The sequence below is a fragment of the Hoplias malabaricus genome, chromosome 7, assembly GCF_029633855.1.
Source record: "Hoplias malabaricus isolate fHopMal1 chromosome 7, fHopMal1.hap1, whole genome shotgun sequence".
Classification (NCBI taxonomy): Eukaryota; Metazoa; Chordata; class Actinopteri; order Characiformes; family Erythrinidae; genus Hoplias; species Hoplias malabaricus.
The window spans coordinates 25,597,986-25,621,755 of NC_089806.1; the positions used below are offsets into that span (position 1 = coordinate 25,597,986).

Consider the following 23,770-nt stretch of genomic DNA (forward strand, 5'->3'; position numbering starts at 1 on the left):
TCAAATACTGGAATCACATGCTTAGTAGTAACTAATTTAAAAGCGGCCGGGGTAGATGTCTTCCATGATGGAAGCTAATAATAGAATGTTAATAACTGTGTGGTGGAGAATAATGTATAGTGTTTTATTGACAGCGTATTTTACAGCTCCATAATATCTCCTGATCTCTGGCTGTTTGTCACTGCTCTCAGTGTTACTGATCAGACATGGGGAGAGAGAGAGAGAGAGAGAGAGAGAGAGAGAGAGAGAGGTCTGAGAGGAAAAAAAACTTATTAGACTTTAACACTAACTTTAATGCATCATCAGCTATGGCAATATTTTTACAACGGGGGGGGGGAGAGAGAGAGAGAGAGAGAGAGAGTGAGAGAGATGGGGAAGGGAGAGAGACAAAGCGAGAGAAGATGTAGAGAGAGAGAGAGAGAGAGAGAGAGAGAGAGAGAGAGAGAGAGGTGGGCAGTCTTTTCTGTTCAACGTCAGAGTCGCTTTCTGTGCCACGTAAATGGCGCGGGTCTATTAGTTCTCTCTGTCTCTCTGACTCTCTCTCTATCCTGCGCGCAACTGGTCGTATCGTTTGAAGTGTGTGTGTGTGTGTGCCTATCTGTGTGTATATGTGTGCGAGAGCGCGCGCGCTCCCGTGTATCATTTTTTGAGGTCGCGCGCTCGTCTGCAGGACTCAGGCGCGCGCTCAGTTTGTTTTCCCTCAGTGTGAGGGTGGGCACAGCAGCTCTGCAACAGGGCTTCAGCCTCTCGGAACTACGGCGGACTTCAGTAAACAACTCGTGGTGTTTTCGGGACTTCCTGGTGAATCGCACGCCTCTGTGGGCCATTGCCCGCCTTTGGTGTGTTTCTATTTAGTTTGTAAGCGCGAGAGGACCCCTGGTTCGGTTCAGTTCGGTTCGTCCCGGCTCGGTTTTTGTTCGTGTTTCTCCACGCAGCCGGCGTCCTGCTCGCTGTCATGAGCTCCAGCTATGCGCCTGTAATGGACAGACGGCTGGAGACGGACAGCCTGCAGGTCAAGAAGAAGTTCTCTGTGAGCCACCTGCTGGATCTCGAGGAGGCAGCGGACATGGTTGGAGCTCAGGCTGAAGAGAGCGCGGCGGACGCGGGCAGAGCCATGCTGGAGTCTCCCGGACTGACCAGTGGCAGTGACACCGCGCAGCACGAGAGTGAGTGACCGGGGGTGGGGGGGTGTGCTTCACCACCACCCACTTACACAACCCCAACCTGGGCTTTAACACACCAACACACACATTACACACACACAGTGGAAGAAAAACAAATCTGTGCTTCTCCAGATGATAGTTTCTAAAATAAATAAATAAATAAATGTTATTTATTAACGTCCATGACACATGACCACAAAGTGTTCGTCATTTTGTGGTTCAGCTGGTCGGCTTCAGCGAATTCAATGAGAAATTTTCAAAATCGTCATTTGCAGAGATAAACGTTTAAAATATCGTGATTTCCGTTATTTTTACGTGACATATTATAGGCTATTGCGCGTTAGTCACGAGACCAGGATTATAAAACACTATATTGTTTGTTTTCTTCCTCATATACGTTGAAAGCGATTACTGCACACAAATATAGTAACGAGTCCTTGCGATATTATTAATAATACCACATTTATAAGAGCAATAATGGAATTTGTTTCCATTTCGCGTCAGCTGTTACGGTAAAATGTCCACAGTGGTTACAAATGGATGTAAACAAATTGGTATTAAACTCTTCAAATTTTAAATATCTTACGTAGTTAAATAATCTTAAATTACGTGAAGGTATATACGTTAACAAAACAATCTCTTCATTTTGTTAACTCGTGATTTGAGTCCAACAAGCACGTGGTGAACTAGCCCGTTGAAAACACAAATGGGAAACGGTTATATATTGAAGGGATGTTACTGTTGTTGTTTTTTAATACACGTTAAGAAAATAAACCCTAAATTATACAGTTTATTTAGCTAACCGTCGAAGAATACACAAGTGAGCATGAGCTGACACTGGATTTGCAAGTCCATTTTTCCATTAACACCCGTGATACCTGCATCCACCCTAGTGAGAGTGAGAACGTCAATAATGTGTCAGTAGAGAACAACTGGATAACTAAAGCAGAGAACAGAATAAACACGACCGCAACGTCCTAAGCCTTGTGCGGTTTTAAACTTTGATCATCGCTCCACGGATGTTGAACGTGTGTGAATGTATTTTTGGTTGTAGGGAAATGTGTAGAGGAGTAATGAATTTTAAAATATGGTGAACGAACCTTGGGAACTGTGCAACTACTTTATGCTCCAGCCAATCAGCGCATAACTCAGTTTACCTGCATCCTCTGAGCACTCACCTGTGATCAAGCGGTGGAATGGACTATGTAGCCTATTCTTTGTGTGCGCGAAATGAGCAGGCATTGCTTTGCCTTAAATCTTTAAATAACATGTTTCTTAAATATCCAAATATTTTAATTTGTGTTATTTTATCTATCTAATTTTTAATTGTACATTAAGGCTATTGTTTGGACGTATACGGTCTAAAAACATACCTACCCAGTGTAAGTAATATAAAAATAAACTATATGTTTATTCTCGCGTGCGCACGCACACACACGTGCGCGCACGAGAATAAACACATAATTTATTTTATATGACGCATATGTATGCCTATATACACACTGAGCCTAATTTTGTCTTAATACAAAATAATCACAGCATTATGGTCTCCATTAAAAGGGACAGGAAATAAAATTAATATAATGAGATTGAAATTTACTATTATAGCGCCTCACATTGCTCTGGAAGCATCAGATTTCCTTCATAGAAAAACACAAGAATACTCCACTATTAATGTCAATTATAGTCAGACAATTATTTTTAATTAGGCATGTATCAACGTTTTTGTTAATCAATCAAAAATACATCAGATACTCTCAAAAGATTTTTTTTATTTGTTTATTTTTTCCTTGCTTGTTTGTATTTTGGAGTGCTGATATATATATATATATATATATATATATATATATATATATAAAGTGCCGGTTTTAACAACTTCACAAATAGGGTTCCACTTCGCTTTCCCAATGATTGAGACCTGGAACTAACGTAAAAGTAAAAATAGCAGACCATTAGTGACGATAAAAGTGGGATATTTGTTGTACACAACAATTACAAATGAACCGGTAATTACCAGCCAGACGTTTTTCAGCAGAGATTTTATTCTAATTAACTGAAGGAGCAGCCAATGAAACGCGAGCTTAATTATTGTGATAACCAATGGCAGCCGGTTTGTGCTAGATTTTTTCAGCCATACTAATATCTAATAAAGAGGCTTGAGAATTTGCTGTTAAAATATACACCTAAAGGTATGTTTTTGTTAAATTGAAAACAAACAAAAACTCATAATATACAATAGATTAAAAAAATTATAAAAATATATATAATATAACTTTTAATTAAACATTATGATTTTTGTCTTTAAAAATGAGAGCGACATTCAATTGTCAATTGAAGGACTGAAGTATTACAAGATAATTTTCACAAAATTGGGCATCATATAGCACATACAGACTACAGTAAATCGTAGATAATAGATAATGGTGACTTTTCAGGTGTCCTTTGTCTTTATATTCATGATAGCACAATATCAGTACAGTAAACACTAATAGGTCAATTCAGTAATGAATACGAATTTCATTAAGGTTAAATATGACATTAGGCATGTATACAGTATATTTTATACGGATACAGTAAAAATGGACTAAAAGTCCTTAATCAATTCCTTTTGCATTAAGGCAGTTACTTTGTTTAGAGATAATATACATTACGTGGCTTTTTCAAGTGCTTAATTAATTAAAATATAGGGTCATTCTAATATTTAGCTTAAGTTAAATGCTTAATGCAGTTTGCAAATCTGAAAAATTTACACTGAAAATTACACTCAGTATCTAAAAGGCTATTTAGAACTTAATTCCACTCAAACATTTTCCAGTAGATATTTCACAGGTCACCTTTGGGTAAAGAGTAAATTTAAAGCCACATTTCACTCATTATATTTATGTACCATCAACCTATACATAAATTGCTTAGATTAAACCTTTCCACTTGCTGATTTTATTTTCTGAAGCTGTCACTCGACTCCTCTCAGTGGGCCTTACCTTTGCAATGTGTTATATATTAGTCACTTTTGTTAAGATTCTATCAGACCAGAGGCTGCTTCTGACAGTCAGCACTAAGAGTGTGATTTGCAGTCAAAGAACATTGCTAACATGCTTACTGTATGTGATGGTGCGGACAGATGAGCAGCTGAACTCAGAGGAGAAGAAGAAGCGCAAGCAGAGGCGGAACAGGACCACATTCAACAGCAGCCAACTGCAGGCACTGGAGCGGGTGTTCGAGAGGACGCACTACCCTGACGCCTTTGTCCGAGAAGACTTGGCTCGCAGGGTCAATCTCACTGAGGCTAGAGTGCAGGTCTGTTCACTGTCTGAACATATAATGTGTCTCAGATTCAAGCATAGGAGCTGAGATTTAGCCAGGTCTTGACTCTGATATGAAAGGACAAACAAGCACTGACATGTCTGATACAAAACGAGCTCAGCTTTTCATATTGCAGACTTTTGTTTGACCCACTGAAAAGCCATCCAAAGTACATGGTTTAGAAGGTCACTGTCTTTCATCAGTATGAGAGACAAGTTCTGGCCCCTGGACACAGTGTTTCGCCAGTGGATAATAATGGAATACCCCTTAACATCTTGTATCTGGTACATTCATTAGCAGGTATTACAGATATACAGATCAGATGTCATCGCTCCATACCATAATATTATAAACATTAGGTTTATATGCATTTTAGGTTTAATTCCGCATTTATGAACATTTGGCATTTTTGAGGCCATTTCATCTTGAGGTTCATGCAATGGAAACGTGTTCTTTCTATCCTGGTCAAAGTTTAGTTTGCCATTTGTGTGTGGACCTCTCCGGCGTCCTGAAAACACTTGATCACAGCTTCACGCAGAAAAGAGCTTTCACTCACTTCGAAGCACATGCTCCAGGCCAGAGACGGTCTCCACATGTTGTAATGAGAGGCTTCCCCCCCACCCCCCACTATTTCACCCAAAGATGGGGATTATGCCCGTTTATAGATCAAGAGGGAGAGAGAGAGGAAAAGAGAGAAATAAAGCGAGTGAAAACACATCTGTGATTAATGTGTCCCAGAGAGGGTGAACGATTCGGAAAGGCTTTGATAAAAGCGACTTTGAGCTCATTCCTGAGGCGCTGCGTAACCGGACACTGCGCCTCAACCAGGCCAGAACTCAGAGCTCAGAACTCAGAAAATGAGAGAGAAAATGAGAGAGAGAGAGAGACAGAGAGCCTGGCTCTCACCAGTATTTACAGCAGAAGAGTGGAGCTCCACTATCACCCCTGATGCATGTTTAAAATCCATGAGTTTAGCAATGGCAATAAGCAATTTCCTCAGAGTAATTGGCGTTGAAGGAAATGATAGAGCATGGTGAAAAAAGAGTTGCTATCAAATACAACATGTTTTTGAACCAATCAATAATGATATTATAAAGATTTCTGCATGAGTTGGCCTGTACAGTATGTTATGCAATAATGTAGCGCTACATTTTCTCACTTTTTCATACAGGATTCATAATTCGGAAATGACGTCAAAATTCAGTTGACCTCCGTCCTTCAGCTGACTTAGTTTGACTTATCTAAGGGGATTGTCTGCTTTTTCTCAGCTTCTTGGCACTCTGCAGATACCTAGAATTATTTTAATTTGGTTGTGTCTTTCTCCGATATGTAGTTACACATAAATCAGCACACATTCTACTACAGCTGAAAGATGAAGTGTTTTTACGTTGAAATCACAGTTTGAAAGAGTGTAATTTTCAAATCACAAGAACAGCCATTGTGAATTTAGCATATATTATCAAGAACAAAGTCTAAACAAGTTTAAATGGGGATATTTAACTTTGGTATATCAGAGTTAGACCAATCAGAGAAAAAAAAACAATCTCATGAAAACATCAACTGAACGAAATTCTGGTGCATTTTCTGTCAGCGTTTAAAATTACACCCAGGTCACCTTAGTCTTCTGGGTTATAAAAATCAACCTGGACCTTTATTTCTAGACAATAATTGAAATATTGGTCAGAAAAATGAAAATGAGGACATTTCCCCAAAATGGCTTAGTCACACATTGTAAATTAATAGCAACATACTGAAATTTAATTTTTCAAATTTTGTTACGTGACAAAGAGATGATTATGTACTTCTGCTGGCAAGAAATATTTATGCGAAATTTATGGCACATCATTTTAAAAAACATTTCTTTCTCAAATCTTTCCAAATCACTGCCACGTTAGATGCACTGACCCTTAAGTGCCTTAGTGACTGTGGCATAAAATGTTTTTTAAAGTTTTTTAAATACTAATAAGGATATAGAAAGTATATTTCAAATTGAACACGTATGAGAACAATATATTGCCGTAAAAATACTAAGATCATAAAAAAGATGTTTAAAAATATTAACCCCTAACTGTGATTTTTAAGTGCAGTTCAAGTACATCAAAACTCGATATCAGAGTAAGGATCAGAAATATGCGCTCATAAAGATTAAGGAAATTGTTTGTCTCTTCAATATATCAAAAACTGTCTTGAATTTCATAGCAGGCGCAGTGTCTCATAAATCCAGTGAAAATAATAAGGTCTGTCCTTTGTGTGCACAGGTGTGGTTCCAGAATCGCCGGGCGAAGTTCCGGCGCAATGAGCGGGCCATGTTGGCCAGTAAGAACGCCTCACTGCTGAAGTCCTACTCAGGAGATGTAACGGCGGTGGAGCAGCCCATTGTCCCCCGCCCTGCCCCTCGGCCCAACGACTACCTGTCCTGGGGCAGTGCTGCTCCGTACAGGTAACCACCCATATAAACTTCCAGGAGAATGTACCCCCAGCATGCATGCCCCCACTCCTTCCCATGGCCGCCTCAATTCCAGCATGCCTCCTAGGTACCCGCTATGTTTTCATTTAATTTCCTCTCCACCCATGCCTGCTGCCATCCCTGCGTTATTAACCCGGCCTTTCGCTCTGTTCTTCTCTTCATTCTTATTGCTTTGCCTTATTTCAACTGTCTGGCTATTCGCCTTCAGACTTTCCCGCGGCATGAAATTCCGATTCTTTTCACTTAGTGAATGGTTTTGACACTTTTAAAAACATTTTTCAAAGCTGAACAGAAAGACAGAATGAGCCAACACTGTAAACAAGAAGTATATGAATGTGTATGATGAAACGCTTCACTAATCGGAATGACAGTAAAATAAAGCAGTGTAGACTGTCGTGCACACTCAGCCAGTTCTGCATAGTGTTCTCACTCAGTTGGGAAGGGGTGGGAGTGATCCCTTCGCCATGAGGTGATAATCTGAAAACAAACCATATTAAATCCACCTCTGAACCTTATGACCTTTGGGTTATGTGATACATGCTAACAAACACAGGAGAAAAGGTCCACTGGGCAGGATTTTCTGTGACTCTGGTTACATTGGTTATGATTTACAGTAATCTCGGTTCTTAAGGGCTGTATAGAATAGCTGACCTGGCCGTCCAGGCCAAAACCTTGGTTCCCGGCAGCCCAAATGTGTTTCTCAACCGGGAACCCTTTCTGGCATGTCTGTTTTTAAGAACCGTAACCATGCCAGTAAAACAGGCTAATGCAGATCCAGTTCATACCGACGGCACGGATGTGCACGTGCATTGCACTCATTATTATAACATGTTAACAAAGGATATATATAAAGAATTAATAACTATTTATATATTCTTAAGCTGGTTCCCAAGGTCGGAGGGAGGGCCAGTGCGAGTGCCACAGAAAATGCTGCCCACAGAAAGCAAGTACATTTTATTTTACTATGTGTCTTTTGTTTTCTTTTTTTTTTTACTTACCTTAAAATACGTAGCCATTTAAACTATTTAATATAACTATCCTAAGCTGATTTTGTTTGGAGTTACTACCATATGGAGACTGTTTGCTTTAAAAAAATTTCTCAGCTGACCACCTAATTTTTTACATTTATTTGCTCAGTATCAGCACCTGACTTTTGCTCCCTTTATTTCCTTTCCATCAGCACAATGGCAAACTACCCACCCACTTGTGCCAACACCACTTCCACCCAGGGAATGAACATGGCCAACAGCATCGCAAACCTAAGACTGAAAGCCAAAGAGTACAGCCTGAACCAGGTGCCCACCGTTAACTGAGCTCAGACAAAGCGACGAGAGGGGAGTGAGAGAGAGTGAAGGAGGGGAGGACGGAAGACAAGAGAAAAGGGAAGAGAAGGTCTCAAAGGATTTGGATGACTGGGAAGGCCTCAAATAAATAATAAAAAAGCTGGATGAATTGGTCTGAAGCAGAGGTCCTTCTTTTGGGAACCATTGGGAATAGTCTCCCTGCCCCCCTCCTGGAATTACAGTTCACCCCCCCTCCTTTGGCTCTGGCTTTCTGTTACCATCTTCATCATTACTGATGATTGTAGCTACTTTTTTTGTTGTTGTTCATATATCTGGACTCTGATATGGAGACTGCAAGGTGATCATAGTGTCTGGATTGTGTAACTTCTCCTTTATTTCTTCTTCTTCTTTTTTTGTGGCTTTTAAATTTGATTCAACTGGATTTGTTCTTCAAGGAAGCCAGTGGGAGACTGTAGTTTGCTGTATCTAAAAGTTTGAAATTACACAAGACGTGATTAAAAAGTTGGCCTGGCTCATTGCTCACCCGATGGAGACTCACTGAACACAAAGTGGAATTCTACAATTCTGTTAAATGAGAACAGGAGAAGCATGGACTTGAACTGATCAAGAACCATCTAAAAACTCAACAGCGGACCCTGCGTTCAATGCAAACAGGGGAAGTTTCTACATTCATTATATTCTTGATACTATACCACTGAATAGTAACTGTTGGCCCATGGTGATTTTTCTAACCGCTCCACATACTAACACAAGTGTAACTCTTTTTGCAGAACAATGATTCATGGTTCCACTTTTAATCTGTATGGCATTTTATATTTGCAAAGCTTATGAGAATAAAAATTATTTCGTTTCAAGCAGTAACTCTAATGCAGTCAAGTGATATGGTGAAATCAGTTCAGAAAGGTGGTGTAACATCAACCAGTACATCACCTGATCTGGGTGAAGTTTTTTACTATGTGGCTAAAACGATGGTAGACAGCGTTCAGCCTTCTTAAAGGCTTTTTACTAGAAGTTGCTTGCTGTGGTGATTTGACATCATTCGGCCATGACAACGTTAGTGATGTCAGATACTCATGCTGGTTAATGCAAAGTTTTAGAAAAATGCTGCATTACACCTGAGAACAGATCCACAACCCAGTGTAGGGAGCGTTGTATCCTTCTAGCTGATGCTTGCCGTTGAGCGTGGTGACCTTAAGCTTATTTTCAACTGCTCCAGAGCATCCCATTTTTTTCATGTTTGTCAGTAGATATACAAGCTGTGTGTGTATGAATAAACATGTGTGTCCGTGATGAGTGTACCGTAAAGAAGCTGAGTTTGCTAAATTATATGGGGTGTCTACAGACATTTGGGCATATGGTGTAGCTGTATGGCTACTTCCTCTTCACAGACATTGCTGATATCTGTTGCAGGCAACAGAGCAACTTTATTGTGACATACAAAAATGCACAATTTATATTTCCGTTTCATGTTTATTAACTGACAGAGTGAATCAGTAATGCTTCCAGTCGGGAATTTCTCTGCTTTACAGTAGTGCAAGTCAGGTTGGGATTATTTTAAAGAGGGTTTGTGTTGTGTAGAAATGTGTGTGAGAAGATGTTGAATTAGGGAGTACAGTAACTGCTATAAAAATCTTTTATTAACTCCACATCTGATTTTCCGTAAAAAAAAACAAAAAAAGAAAACATGGACGTTCCCCACTTTTCTCTCTGTGTCTATATTTCATCATGTGCAAAAACTAAAATACGCGCTTTTAAACAGTGTAATCAAGTGTGCTCCATGGAATGCACCAGTTTCTGTAAACACTTTACGGTTTTGTGAGGGCTAGTGATCTAACACCTTTTTTTCCCCCCAACTTCTTTGTATGTTTATTTTCAGCCATGATTAACACTTGCTGTTTTTAATCCAAGTAATTGAGATAAAACAAATGATTGCTCGAATTATTCTTTGTATGGTTGTTGAGCGTCCTTATGTTTACACAGACATTACTTTCCCATTACTCTTCAGATGTTCACTTGTTATCTGTGTGTTCTTGGCAGGCTCCAACTGTGCCTGGAGCTTGATAGATGTTCTCTTAATGTAATTCAAGTACTTCCATGGGAGCTTCCTGGACTTAAGATTAGGTCCCCACAGCGGTACAGGCCAGGTTTCTGTTTTTCCTGACTTTCACTTTATGTAGATTCAAGCTTTACACATTATCTTCATCCTACAGGGAGCAGACAGCATGTACTTCATAGTGGTACTAATGTAGGTCCTTATGAGGTTTTTGCCCTTGAGGGCTGAGTATGGAGAGTTGTATTTTGGGCACATTTTCTGCACAACAGAATAAACAACTGCAGCAATCATTATTCAGGGCAAAGGCGATTCTCTAATGTGCTATTGTATTGGCTCTGAGAGCATTAAATGTGTATAAACAACAACAGGACCTTGGTATTTAACCTCATGCCGGTCCCCGAGGGCAAGAAACCATGAGTCCAATTTTGTTTAATTATTTCTCAGTCCTCATTGCAGCAAACAATGAATGTCTGCTGGACGTGCAGATTCCAAACTTTCAATCAGTTCCATATTTGCTTGTGTGCAGCAGAGATTTATTATGATTTCAATTAGATGAAAAGCTGTTATGTGTACAGCCTTGATTTTTGTGCATTTGTGGCATTTTTTATATAAACACGTGTAAAGACAAATTTGTTACAGAATGTAAAAAGTATGTATTATCAGTTACATATCTAATTTAGAACACTGTAACAGCAGACTTTACTGCAGAGTTTTTGAACTTATTTTAGAAGAAACTTGAATTGAAGTTCATCGATTTAGTAAACGTTTCCCACCACTTTTAAGTAAGTTTCCACTGTAGTTCATTTGTGTTCTTGTGTAATTAAATAAAACTGAGGATTTAAATCAAATGTACATTAATACATCAACAATGGTAGACTTCAAACTCTGTCATTGTGGATATGTTTCAACTGCACTTTGAGAAAAAAAGCCACTGGAGGTCTGTCCTGTCCAGTCTTTAGTTAGTACCATATTCTGTTGTAGTTATACTGAGTGATATTGGCCTCATACACCCATTTTATTATTTATAATGTGATTTTCCAAGATATTTATAAAACTGAGCCTTTTACTTGTGTAAGTGAATACAATGTAACTTTAAGTATCTAAACAGGACCTTAACTCAGTATGTTACCACTGACTGACGAATGCTCATGCTGTATTGTACAGTGAGTGTTTCGGCTGTGTATGTTGCGTGTATGTCTCGTGCGTGTTTTTTGCGGTGGGCCAAGACGGGTTGTCTCACCTTTCAGGCGTCCGAGGCCTTGCTGACCTGAAGTGCTTCCAGATGTGTGTAGGCAGTGACCCGCTCGCCCCAGCAGCTCGGGCCCCGCCGGCGTCCCCTCACTCCGGCCGCACACTCACAGCGCCTCGCCCCCTCAGCAGCACATCTGGAGCCTATTACAGAGGAGACAGTCCGAGCGAGAGAGGGGGGAAGAGTCTGAGTGTGTATACGTGTGTGTGTTTGTATGAGAAGGAATGTATATGTGTAGAGAAGAGAGGGAGTGGGGCGTGTGTGTGTGTGTGTGTATACGGTGGGATGTTTACATATGCATCAATTCGGAAGGGGAGAAAAAAGAAATAGTCCTATTATTCTTTCTTTCATTCTCTCTCCCACTCTTTCTCCACCCCGCATCCAATCACAACCGCACTCTCTGTCTTGTCAGACCTCTGGCTGAAGCTTCTGATGGCGGAAAATTTATTAATGAGATCTCTTGGATGGGAGGTTTGTGAGAAACGAAAGAAAAGAAACTATTAAATGTTGCAGGCTTTGAGTGAAATATGGCCCAGCTGTTAAGAGCATGCGGTTGGGGTGAACAACCAAAAGAATGTCCTTAGCCCAGTGCCAATGTGCAATGAACGTGCAAAATGCGTTGCAGGCGAAGTGAGCCTCTAAAGGCCTGAGCACCATTATCCACCTGCTGTGTATAAGAGAGGTATGATACACGCAGCAGAGTAAAACACTGTGGACTTTTCAAGAAAATATTTTTAATTCAGTTACTTGTACAGTACTATGCAAAGATTAGACAGCACTGTAAATGTATTCCAGTCAAAGTTGGGTAAGGAAGTGGAAAACTGAAAAATGAGTAATAAAACACATTCTAAATATACTTTAGACAATCATTAAAAGCTGAATAGAGAATGGGACTTAAAACCATTGTGGGACCAAACACCAAGACTGTCACTGTTTTTCATCTTAGAAATGAGCAAATATTTAGTGTCTGTTAAATATAACAAGTGTTTTTTTTTATTCATTTCTGACATTAGGAATATTACTTGTACTTAGTGTTCATATTCACTGAAAATTCAAGACATTTAGGGTGTTCTCAATTTATCTCTATTTAACAATTTATATATTTGCAGCTATTTTATATTTTGTTTTTATTTGAAGTCTTATATAGTCAGAAGAAAAACATGTACACAAAAACTATTTTTGTGGATTTTTTCAATCATTTGAACACAGCAGGTGTCCTTCACACTGTGTGAAAAATTCATGCTGAATTGACAAGTAGAAATGCTCCAAATTTTTTACGTTGATTTTCACTGAAAAAGGTTGTTTCTTTCTCCTATAAAGTTACTTTTTTGGAGATACATGTTTTTCAGTGAACACACACACACACACGCAGCAGATACTGGTTTAAGCACTGATGCTTTCAGAAACATCCCTGACTAAATGCTTACTGTGTGAATTCTGTGTGGACTCCACTTTTACAGATCTGCCCTTATGTTCAGTGAAAGCTTTCTGCAACTCCATGTGGGAGCGCAGCCACCAAACTTTCTATTTTCCCATTTTCCTCCCACTCTCTGCATACAGCGAGCAGACTGTAATTACGACTGTTTCACTGTGTTCAAAGAAAGCTCATTATCATGCATTTAAACATTTGGGCCGTGTTAAATGGGTGTTTGGCGTTTTGGGCACAGGATGAATTTGCATTTTTCATTTCCTTGACCTCAAACAGACTGCAGAGCAGGAACAGAGCAGAATGGCAATTATGGTGACAGACGTGACGTTGGTCCCCAGCCGTCAATGCTATATAATCAACCTCAGTTCTGCTCGCTACGAAGAGGCACATGTGAGCCTCCAGAAGCCAAACTATTTGAAGCATGTGCTGTTAAAAGGCCTTATATTTATAAGTGAAATATGGAGAAGTGGACTGGGGTTTTTGCTTTCTATAGCTCAGAGCGAAAGACATGTGAACATAGGCCGGAGCCAGTGACAGCTTTCAACTCGTCCAAGTTTTGGAGCGAGAAGCAAAAAAGAAACACAGGCCAAAACATAGCAGAGGCCAAATCGCTGTGGAGAGCAAAATCACTTTCTCCTTCTGGCTTCACTTTCACTACTTTTAACCGTTAATGATTTGGAAGCCTTGAGGAGACTCTTGATGACAATACACCTAGCAAGGACAGAGTTAGCATGTATAAGTCAGGCTGACTAGGCCCTATTAGCATCCATCCAGCTTCAGAAAGGCATAGTTTTAGTCATGACTGCGGAGTTTAATGCTTAAAACACAAAAGTTCCAGGTGGACATAGGCGTTATTTCAGCACAGAGGAATTTGATATGAACCCTCATTAAGACAAATAACCAAATTTGATATGAACCCTCGAGCAGCCAAATAACCAAATTCACACACAGTAATGAGAACTTGAGCAACCTAACACTAGACCTGATTAATCAAACCATCAGAAGCAAGTGGGCAGCTCTTCAGCACCATCCTGTGGAGCACTGGAGGTTCTCTCAGGTCAAGCACGATTTTATTGAAATCAAATCAAATCAGGGTTATTGTCACATCACATAACACAAGTGTAAGATGAGTGAAAAACCTGGGTGCATAGTCCCTCACAGTAGTAGGAAATAAGCAGTACAAATAACAGACAAGGCCAAAGGCCAAAACAGAATACAGAGCCGTATGATGGTGCTCACATGCGCATTAAACAAAGCCAGCCTATAGATGACCCGTAACGTCTGCGCAATAAAACAAGCTAAAATAACCTCCTCAAGCACATGAAAAAAAAAAAAAAAAAAGATCAAAACTCAAGTACCCTTTTAAGCAGCTGACAGGGTCTGAGCCCTTTCGGCCGTCCCACGTGTGTTGATATAGTGAGGGGCTGACCTCCAGGGAAAAACTCAGCCTAATTTAAAGCGGGAGAGCTTCCTGCCCTCATTACTCTTGTCGCCATGGCAGGGAGATGACGGAGGCCTCGACGGCGCCGCCTTAACTGGAGAGAAAACAGCGCCCATGCGAAACGCAAAGGTCATCAACCTCCACGGTGCCAAAGCCACAGGAAAACGCAAACAGAACAGGACTTCCTCTTAGTAAAATAAGTGTCACTAAAAAAAAAGAAGTTGTACCATGACTGTACGTACATGGCTAATTGTTTCCTTCTACAAATATCTTCAAGGCTAAGTTAAGGATTGCTCTGTTTTCAAACAGCAATCAGAAATAAAATGACACAAGGCACAGAGCAACACTTGCTTTTGAAATATTTTACTAACTAATTTAACTAATTAAATAGCAGTTTGTATGTTGTGAATGTCAGCAATCGGATCATTTTGTGGGCTGTATGTTATTTTATGCTTACAGCATTCTCTCATTTTCAAACAGCAGTCAGCTACTGCAATTGAAACACTAACCTCCCCTAGCCAATCAAGCTTTTTTTCAGTGTGGGGAAATACATATACATATTTACATGTTTTCTGTTGTTGTGTTTTTATGGATTGTTTTTTAGTTGCTCATACATGATAAAAATTAATGATAACATTAAAACTCATCTGTTTTTTTTCCGATGTTCACTTCAACTTCCCACTGGGAGAGGTATAAATTTGGGTCCAACTGATGGGAACAGTTTTTTTCCAATAAAAACTGAAATCAACAGAAAAGTTAACTTTGTTTGTCCGGCGAGAATCAAATATTCGTTCATTGCAACACTTTGAGATCCGTTGTAAACTCTTCTTCATGCTCCACTTGTTTTAAAGACAACAGAAAAATGCTGTATGGGCAAAGCTACATTTTGAAACACTATTAACAACAAAGACGCCTATAAAGAAGAGCACACACTTCAAAAAACGAAGGCTGAAATTGTGCTTTTTTTCTGTCTTGTGTATTTGGTTCTCCTGTTACATAGTGCAGTGTGTTCTTTTAACTCTAGAGAGGAAGCAATCTGGCCATTAATCTTTATTAGAGCACTGATCCATCATATCTCCCTTGAGCAGCTCCAGCTAATGACTTAATGGTGCAGGCTTAGATCTACTTACTCTTGGTATATATCTTCCATCACATTTTTAGGGGGGACAGGGCCTTTTTCTCTTTCTCCATTTGGATGCTGTTGGCTCAGAGACACAGCCTGGGCTTTGTGGAGGTTTTCTCCAACGCTTTGTGTAAGGAATATTACTGCAATTTGGAGGTGACGCCTGGCAAGGAAAAGCCTGCCTTTCATTTTCTACACCCACGTTAATAATAACACACAAACAGACTCCTACATAGAAACAAACACACAAGCACATTCAGAGGAAAAAAAGAGAGAGAGAGAGAGAGAGAGGAGAATGTGTGAGAAAATGTGTGTGAAAAAGAATGAGAGATAGATTGGTGCATTTGAGATTAATAGACAAAGTGAGAGTATCTTTCTCTCTCTCTCTCTCTCTCTCTCTCTCTCTCTGTGTGTGTGTGTGTGTGTGTGTGTGTGTGTGTGCACGCACAAACAAAAAGTGAGCGAAATAGCAAGAATGGGGAATATTGATGCTTAAATCATAGGCACATGCAGGGCACACATACACACACAGACGCACACACACACACAGACGCACACACGCTTACAAATGGAGCGAGCTCGTTGTGCAGGAAGTGGACCCAAGAGTTTATTTTTCCTAATTATCCATTTAGTTTAAGTGGCAGCCAGTGATGAGATACATGCTGGAAGGAAATGATTTCTATTATCGTTATTAAACAAAGGTGTTAAACTTAATACCTGATTAGCTGGCGTAAAAATACGTTTTAAAGATAACCGCCCACAACTGTTTTCTTTCATTCTGATTGAAACAAGGTGTGATTGATTTCCTGTTACACAGACACACACACTCACACATGGGTGTGCGCACACACACACACACATACACCAAAACAAGATATGAGATTCCACAGAGGAAGAGGCCTTGAGCTTAGCTTGAGGCCTGATGAGCCACGTATTGCTATTCATGTTTACATAGGTTTTACTATTCTTTTATGTGTTGTATAGACAAAGCATTACAGTTAGTTGCCATGTGTTTTTTTTTGTGTTAAATCCCACAACAGAACAATTATCAAATATTTTAAAAGGTTTAAATATTATATTTAAAGTATGTATAATCTTATATTTATGATGGATTTTATTTTTCCTTTCACGTGTATTTCAAATATTTGTGTGAGTTTATGTATCAGAAATAACAAAAACTACATTTATATGATAACTGCCCAAACAAGTTTTAGTCCTTAAAATTACATTTAAATAATAATTAACAAGTTAGCTTCTGTAATATATAACCAAACCTGATGCATCCTTTACAGCCTGCAACGTTTATGAAAACTTTTAATATCCTCAGTAAACATTTGCAATTGCAGTGGCACCATCATTGGGTGCAAGGCGGGAATACACCCTGGAGGGGGCGCCAGTCCTTCACAGGGCAACACATACACTCACACTTACAGACACTTTTGAGTCACCAATCTACCTACCAACATGTGTTTTTGGACTGTGGGAGAACACCGGAGCACCCGGAGGAAAAACACGTGGACAACACACCAAACTCCTCACAGACAGTCACCCAGGGCAGGAATCGAACCCACAACCACCAGGTCCCTGGAGCTGTGACTGCAACACTACCTGCTGCACCACCTACTGCCCCTATATATTAACTTATATAACAAAAATATTTTTCAAAAAAGGGCCAATGCCTTGAATGTCCAACCACATCACGTATGTACAAAAAATAAAAATACATAAATAAATCTGCATCCGCCTACAAGTGTCTCTAAGTAAGAGCCTCTGCCCAAATGCTGCTAGCATTAACAGTGATTCTATACTTTTGAACTGAACAAGTAGAATGAACCTAGTCCTTAATAATCTTGACAGGATTCCTGTGTGTATGTAGATCTGGATTTAGATCTTGGATTATCAAAAATATCATAAATTCTTGTCTCAGAACTGGAAAAGGGTACCTGGCCACAATTCCTAAGCCTACGTGACTTTTTGAAAAAGCAGTGATATTTTGTATGGATTAATTAATCAAATATACTTCTGATCTTTATTCCAGATATTTAACAACACCTATGAGAATTTGAGATGCAGGTATACTGCAGCTTGCAAATGTTTGGCTCGTGAGTTGACTACGTGCACGTGTTTGAGCAAGGGCTTTGTAGGTGTCTTTACATTGGCAGTGATTTAAAAGTGAGAGGCCCACGTACGACAGGCGCACAGTGAATATTAATCTTTTATGGGAGTCCCTAATAACCATCTGTTTGCATTTAACACAGAACATTCCTCTGCCCTTTGAATTAATGAGTTATTGTTCTGGTATGTTTAAGAAGGTCCGTTAAAATAGCTTCGGCTGCAGAGGGCTTTGGACGTTTTGTTTCCAAGGGATGGAATAATCCTTGGGTTTCCTTCGAGTCATTGGTTGCAGGCGCTAAGGAAATCCAACGATCGCATCCTGCTTTTGGAAAGGGAGTCTCGATTTACTTACAAGCTAACATTTTGAAGGTGCATTAAGTGTATTTTTCAATTAGCATGCTAGCTAACACTGTCAGCTCAGACTGTTATTTCAGCTAGACAGCTTACTAGCTAAATATTTAGCTTGTGTATAGCTGTAAACTTCCTCTTGAAATTTTAACTTGAATAATGTTCCAAAGAGACGGATAGTAATTGCTAATTTAATTTAGAGGGATACAAAAGGTTATTATGGTTTGAGTATACTGGCTTGTGTGCAAAATCACTACTCAGAATGGTTCTGAAGGCAGTACTGCCTTCAAGGCGGATTGAATGTAATTGGTCACCAGCTAAAAGGTGGGAATGAACATTATAGGTTAGCCCACACTGAGCAAGAATTTTCAAATATTGTGCCATAAACTGGTAAAGCTCCACCTAGGCCTCTGGGTTTTACTGCCAGAAATGACGTTGGAAGAAATAAACATGCATTATTATTTTGTTTTTTGTTACACTAGCCTTAGTTCTGTTTCATAATTTGTTGGAAGTGCTGCTAAAATCTCAGTATTTTGTTTTGCTTGAATTGAGCATAATGTAACTGCTGCTGAGGAAGTTGCAGAAGCAGACTCTGAGGAAGATTCTGAAAAAGTATGTTCCTGCACATCTGAGTTATGATTGCTGCCTCTGATGGAGTTACAGAATCTTATAAAATAATGTCCTGCTTCCTCTGAGGCAAGCTAGGATACAATGTCCTGCCTAAGCATTTACTCTGCACCAATAATAGTCCTTTGGGCAAGACTCCTAATGCTACTTTCATCTACATCTGTGGATTTGAGCATATGCCAAATGCCAAAAATGAAAAATGGGATTACTGAGGCATCCCTAATGTTTCCACATTGTAGATGAGTTTGTTAAGGCTTTTGAGAACTGTAGCTAACATTTGAAACTGTCTCTATGTCCTAAAAAATCGGGGAATTCCACAAGAAAGGGAGTGAATGCTCTAGCTCTGGGATTTTCTCACAACCCTAGCTTAAGTGATGAACATGACTCAGAGGTGTGATTATTGGATAACGTGTGCACACACATACGCACTTTGATTTGGACGGTGTAACGGTGAGGTGACTTTCAGCAGCTAGAACATTGCAGGCCTGTGTTCCATCAACATCTTGTCTATCCACACTGTCCCTGTGGTAGCATTAAAAATATATCAGCGCATGTACAGGCTGTGTGATCATCTCGGCAATGACAGAATGGGTGGAGGGTTAGTTCTCTGCAGCTTTCCAACATTCCAGGATGGTTTCTCCCCACACAAGCCCCCCTACCTCAACCATTAAACTCCACCCATTCAACCGCCCATATTAAAATTGAATTACACATGAATCACTGCTCTGTTTTGTTACCAGTACCAGACCCACTATAACAAACACAGGCCCTCTCAAGTAAAAAAAATCTAGGCCAACTTGCATAAACCTTCTGTGTTCTATTTTTAGGTGAGAAAGTCTACAAACAAAAGATTTTAGAGCTCAGGATTCATAAGAAAACACAATAGGCATCGCTCCTCCGGTTTGTTGAGTATCTTTTTTTCCACCGTATTTTGACCAAAGTCATTATTCTTCTCCGAATCCACCCCATTAAATTTCCCCATCACACACAATGCCACCAACAATAGGAGGGTGAGGAAAAGAATGTTTCCTCCAAGACATTAACCATGGCCTCTTTTCATACTGCAGTGTCACTGGATTACCCAAGAAACCAGAGGAGCGATGCATATTGTGCTTTCTATTACTGCAGACCTCAGATGGCTGAAACTTACATTACTGGACCACTTGGGAATGCTCAGATGTTTTTTTTTTTCAATTTTATTATTACTTTCATTATTATTTTATTAATTATCAAATTACCTGCTTGAATAACATTTATTTTAATGCCAGCAGAAGGGTGAAGAGTTGATGCAAGATAATATCAACACCACTTCAGCCAGCAAAAATGACAGGTTTAAGTTTATACCATAAATATTCTTTGGTATCAGATAAACATTGTTAAGTACAAAGGCTGGTCTGTCAGTCGGCCTGTTCCTGAAAACATCCAAAACAGTTTGTTGGATTATAGCAGGACCACTATAAGCAGTATAAACAGTCATCTAAGGACACCCAAATCACCAAGGGTTGAGTGTATAGAATATTTTGTTTAAATTTTCTGTGAACTTTTGTTTTTAGAAATGGTATATATTTAGCATTCAACTTTATCAAAATGAATTTTGCGTTAGTTGAACTGAACCTGATCAAAAGTAACAAAGCATCATTTCATGTTATTCTTTCATCTATGGAAAACTATGCGATTAGCAAATATAGAGGGCCAGAGAAAATATTGCTCAAGGTCACCAAGTGATTTAAAATAGCTTTATTATTGACTGTTAAAAATAAACACAATCAGAATCATTTTATTTCACCAAGTGTTATACTAGGAGTCTGTTTATGTGAGTGCACATATGTATGACATATTCAAAATATAGAAAATAGAAAGGTAAAATATGACCCCAGGTAAAAGCAGCCAAGAGGAATATATGCATGTGCATGTATACAGATGCAGAGTCAGGGGAAGCTTGATATACATCTTTATTTACAGTACATTATAGTATGGCATGGACATTGGTCCATAATGTGTCAGGCACAATTGCCTGAGTGTGGTTTTGGACAGCATATTACAGTAGATTAGAGTTCAACTGAAAATATGTTGTAAATATGTTGTTCTCTGACAATAGCTGATGGTTGAAATATGGTTGGAATCAGTCTGTTTGTGTGATGGAAAAAGGCCCATTCCTGAAAAGGTCTTCACTCCTGAAATAGGAAATGGGAAACAAACTAAAGCTACAATCGCACAGCAGGCGTGGCCAAAGTGGCCCAAATCTGATTTCAAAATCAATTCTGATGTTTTTGTTCTGCTGTTCACACTGTCTATATAATGTGACCTATATCTGACATCAGACTGAACAGATCATGCTCCTAAACTGACCTGTATGCACAAAAGGATAATATTTCAGGTTCTGACCATAGGGAAATATCTGTCTGTTCCATTCAAAGCACCTTAGTTTTTAAATTAAACAAAACGAGACTGTGCTGCGCTCGATCACAAAATGACCAGAGTATAACAGGGTATAAATCAAAGATTTAAAAGAATATTAAAAAATGAACTGAGAACCATTGAATCATTGAGAACATTGTCGCCAAAAAGAAAGAGAATGACGCAGACATACTGTGTTTAATATTTCCCTGTTCCATTTAAAGGAGAAATCTGTAGGATATTTACTGTACTAGGTCATAAAATGTCCAGGATGTGTGATCATAGATTAAGGAAAGTCCGGTCTCTGTCCAATTATTTTACAGTCCACCGTGTGGCCAACATTCTTTTGTAGCCATGAAATGACCAATTGAACCGAGTTAATGTTATATTTTACCAGACCCAAAATGTCCCACTGCCATTCTAAAAATCTCCATGACCAGAGACGGAGTAAAATGAGAGGAAATTGGCCCTGTGTCTGAAAATTGGAGGCAGTTTTGATACAGAAACACTACAGAACAGAGCTAGCTAATTTTCTCCTAAACAGGTAACAGCAAATTTTGAAAAAATATAGAAATACAAACACATATGAATAGATTAAAAGGAGTAAAGGCCATAGGTTGTGTGTTTTATACAAAGAAAGTGAGGCATAGCAATGTTTAAAAGGTGTTAGGACTGTGTTTTGTGTGTTTTATACGAAGAAGGTGTATAACAACATGATTGAAAATTGTAAATACCATTGCTTGTTTGTTTTAAAGAAATTGATGCATGTTCACTTTTTTGCATAGATAGATGTTTTAGTGAAATGATGAACACTTTTCTGTGTAAATATGTTGATTATGGCACACTCTTCTTAGCTATTACGGCCCAAGTGCATAAACAAGTCTCTTGCTTGTTCGTTCAGTTTTCCTCAAACTGGCAACCTGCTCGAGCTTCACGCCTGGGGAGGAGGGTGGGAGGAGGAGGCAGAGGGCTCTCTCCACTGTTTTGAAAATGTATTATAGTTCAGATTTTAAATGCTTGGTGACAAATGTTACAGATTGCTCCTTTAAGCAGCCTTTATACCAACATGAAAACAGACAATATATAGATTTACTAAGAAAGTAGTTCTATTCTTGTTTGTCTTATAAAAAACTATTTCCACGAGTTTTACTTTCTTATAAATGAGTGACAGGACCCTGGATTAAGTATTTTCAAATAAACGTGGCGCCATTTTCAAATTGGAATAAAAGTTCTTTGGACACAAGTCCACGGATCATTCTCAGCAGCCAGAGTGAAGTAAAAGTCACATGAATTCAGATCGGTCCATTCTGACAGAGTTGCATTGCCACAGATCGGATATGGATTGAATCTCTATATCACATAAGGAATTGTCCCAAATCTGATGAAGTCTGATTTGGATTTGGGACACTTTTGCCTGCTGTGTGAACATAGCCCAAATGTCTCTGTCCGAACTGGCTCAGTAACCCTCTCTCTCTCCATTGCTTTCTGAGGCATGGCTGAGAAAAGCTACCCGGAGGCATTTGGATGGTGGAGAGAGCTCTGAAATTTGAAAAGCACGAAAACATGCTCTATTCCTGCTCCATATGTGAATGACATGGACTTATTTTTGCTGTTACAATTACATTCAGGGGAACACTAAATACATGAAAGGAAATTCAGGCTGAAAGTGCCACAAAATTTAACACCTCAAGTTACAAATGAGTTTCTGTGGTAATTAGAACAGTGAATACAAACTTACAGGAAAGTTAAACTTCAACCACAAACAAACTACCTACAGTCGTTTACTCAAACATGCTGTTACACTTTAACCCATTTAATCCCAAATTTTTTTCCAGGCATACAAATATCCAATTTATATGTCATTATTAAACCTTTGAAAAAATCCATCAGTATTTCTTTAATTTTCAAGGAAAAGTGGGTGAAAATTTTTGTTTTATTATTGGTCACAATTGTGACCTGTGGGATGATATGGTGCATATACATTTAAAATATTTGTCCTATGCAGTCATGTACATACTTGTATATCCTAGCCTAGTTCATAGTACATATAAAACTTTGTCATGAGCAGACCCCAGCATTTCCACAAAAATGCTCTATTACATACTAGTGTGACTATTTTACACATTTTAAAACACTTATCAATACTGAAAGCAAAGATAATAGAACATTAAACATCAACATTGTTTCCATTGTGCAACATGTATTGAAACATTCATTTATTTATTCATTCGTTGTCTGTAACGTCTTGTCAAGTTCAGGGTCGCAGTGGGTCCGGAGCCTACCTGGAATCACTGGGCACAAGGCAGGAACACACACTGGAGGGGGCGCCAGTCCTTCACAGGGTGACACACTGCACATTTTTCACTGAGACACTTCCTTATTTATATATTTGCTGGAAATGCATTGATATATATTTTTCAGGAACATTTTTAGAGCTACAAAAATAAAACATTTTTGTACGGTCACTATTGTGACCAAAAGGATTAAATGGGTAGTTGAAGAGCTTCTGAATGAACACAAACCAGAATGGGGAGTTTGTCTTTCTGTGGAAAAAGACAGTTCTCCTGAATCAACTACAATAGCTTTAAAGGGGACATGCAAAGTTCCATTTAAATTCCTTGTAAACCAATGTGATTGGGATATGGAGAGGGTCCAAGCTGAACATTGCTGAAGGCATTCAAATATTCAGGAATTGGTTGAGATTATAGGACTGTAGACTATTAAGTACTATATCAGTTAATATGGCTCTTT

General features: G+C 39.1%; 1 protein-coding gene across 3 annotated transcripts; it reads left to right on the forward strand.

Annotated features, from left to right (window-relative positions):
• The first annotated feature begins 594 nt into the window (after positions 1–594).
• On the forward strand, positions 595–10,051 carry prrx1b (paired related homeobox 1b). Of its 3 annotated transcripts, none has more exons than XM_066677191.1 (5): positions 595–1,166; positions 4,285–4,460; positions 6,725–6,906; positions 7,815–7,880; positions 8,114–10,051. In XM_066677191.1, the coding sequence occupies exons 1-5, from the start codon at positions 956–958 to the stop codon at positions 8,244–8,246; spliced, it is 768 nt and encodes a 255-aa protein (XP_066533288.1). In that variant the 5' UTR covers positions 595–955; the 3' UTR covers positions 8,247–10,051. The 3 variants fall into 3 exon arrangements, with proteins under 3 accessions (XP_066533288.1, XP_066533287.1, XP_066533286.1); XM_066677190.1 differs by having other exon boundaries at positions 7,815–7,876; XM_066677189.1 differs by lacking the exon at positions 7,815–7,880.
• Positions 10,052–23,770: the final 13,719 nt, after the last annotated feature.

Bases quoted from the DNA above. Each gene is read 5' to 3' on its own strand.
- prrx1b (XM_066677191.1), top strand. From the start codon at position 956: ATGAGCTCCAGCTATGCGCCTGTAATGGACAGACGGCTGGAGACGGAC. The intron at 1,167-4,284 runs GTGAGTGACCGG...TGGTGCGGACAG, and splicing joins TGACACCGCGCAGCACGAGA to ATGAGCAGCTGAACTCAGAG. The intron at 7,881-8,113 runs GTACATTTTATT...CCTTTCCATCAG, and splicing joins ATGCTGCCCACAGAAAGCAA to CACAATGGCAAACTACCCAC.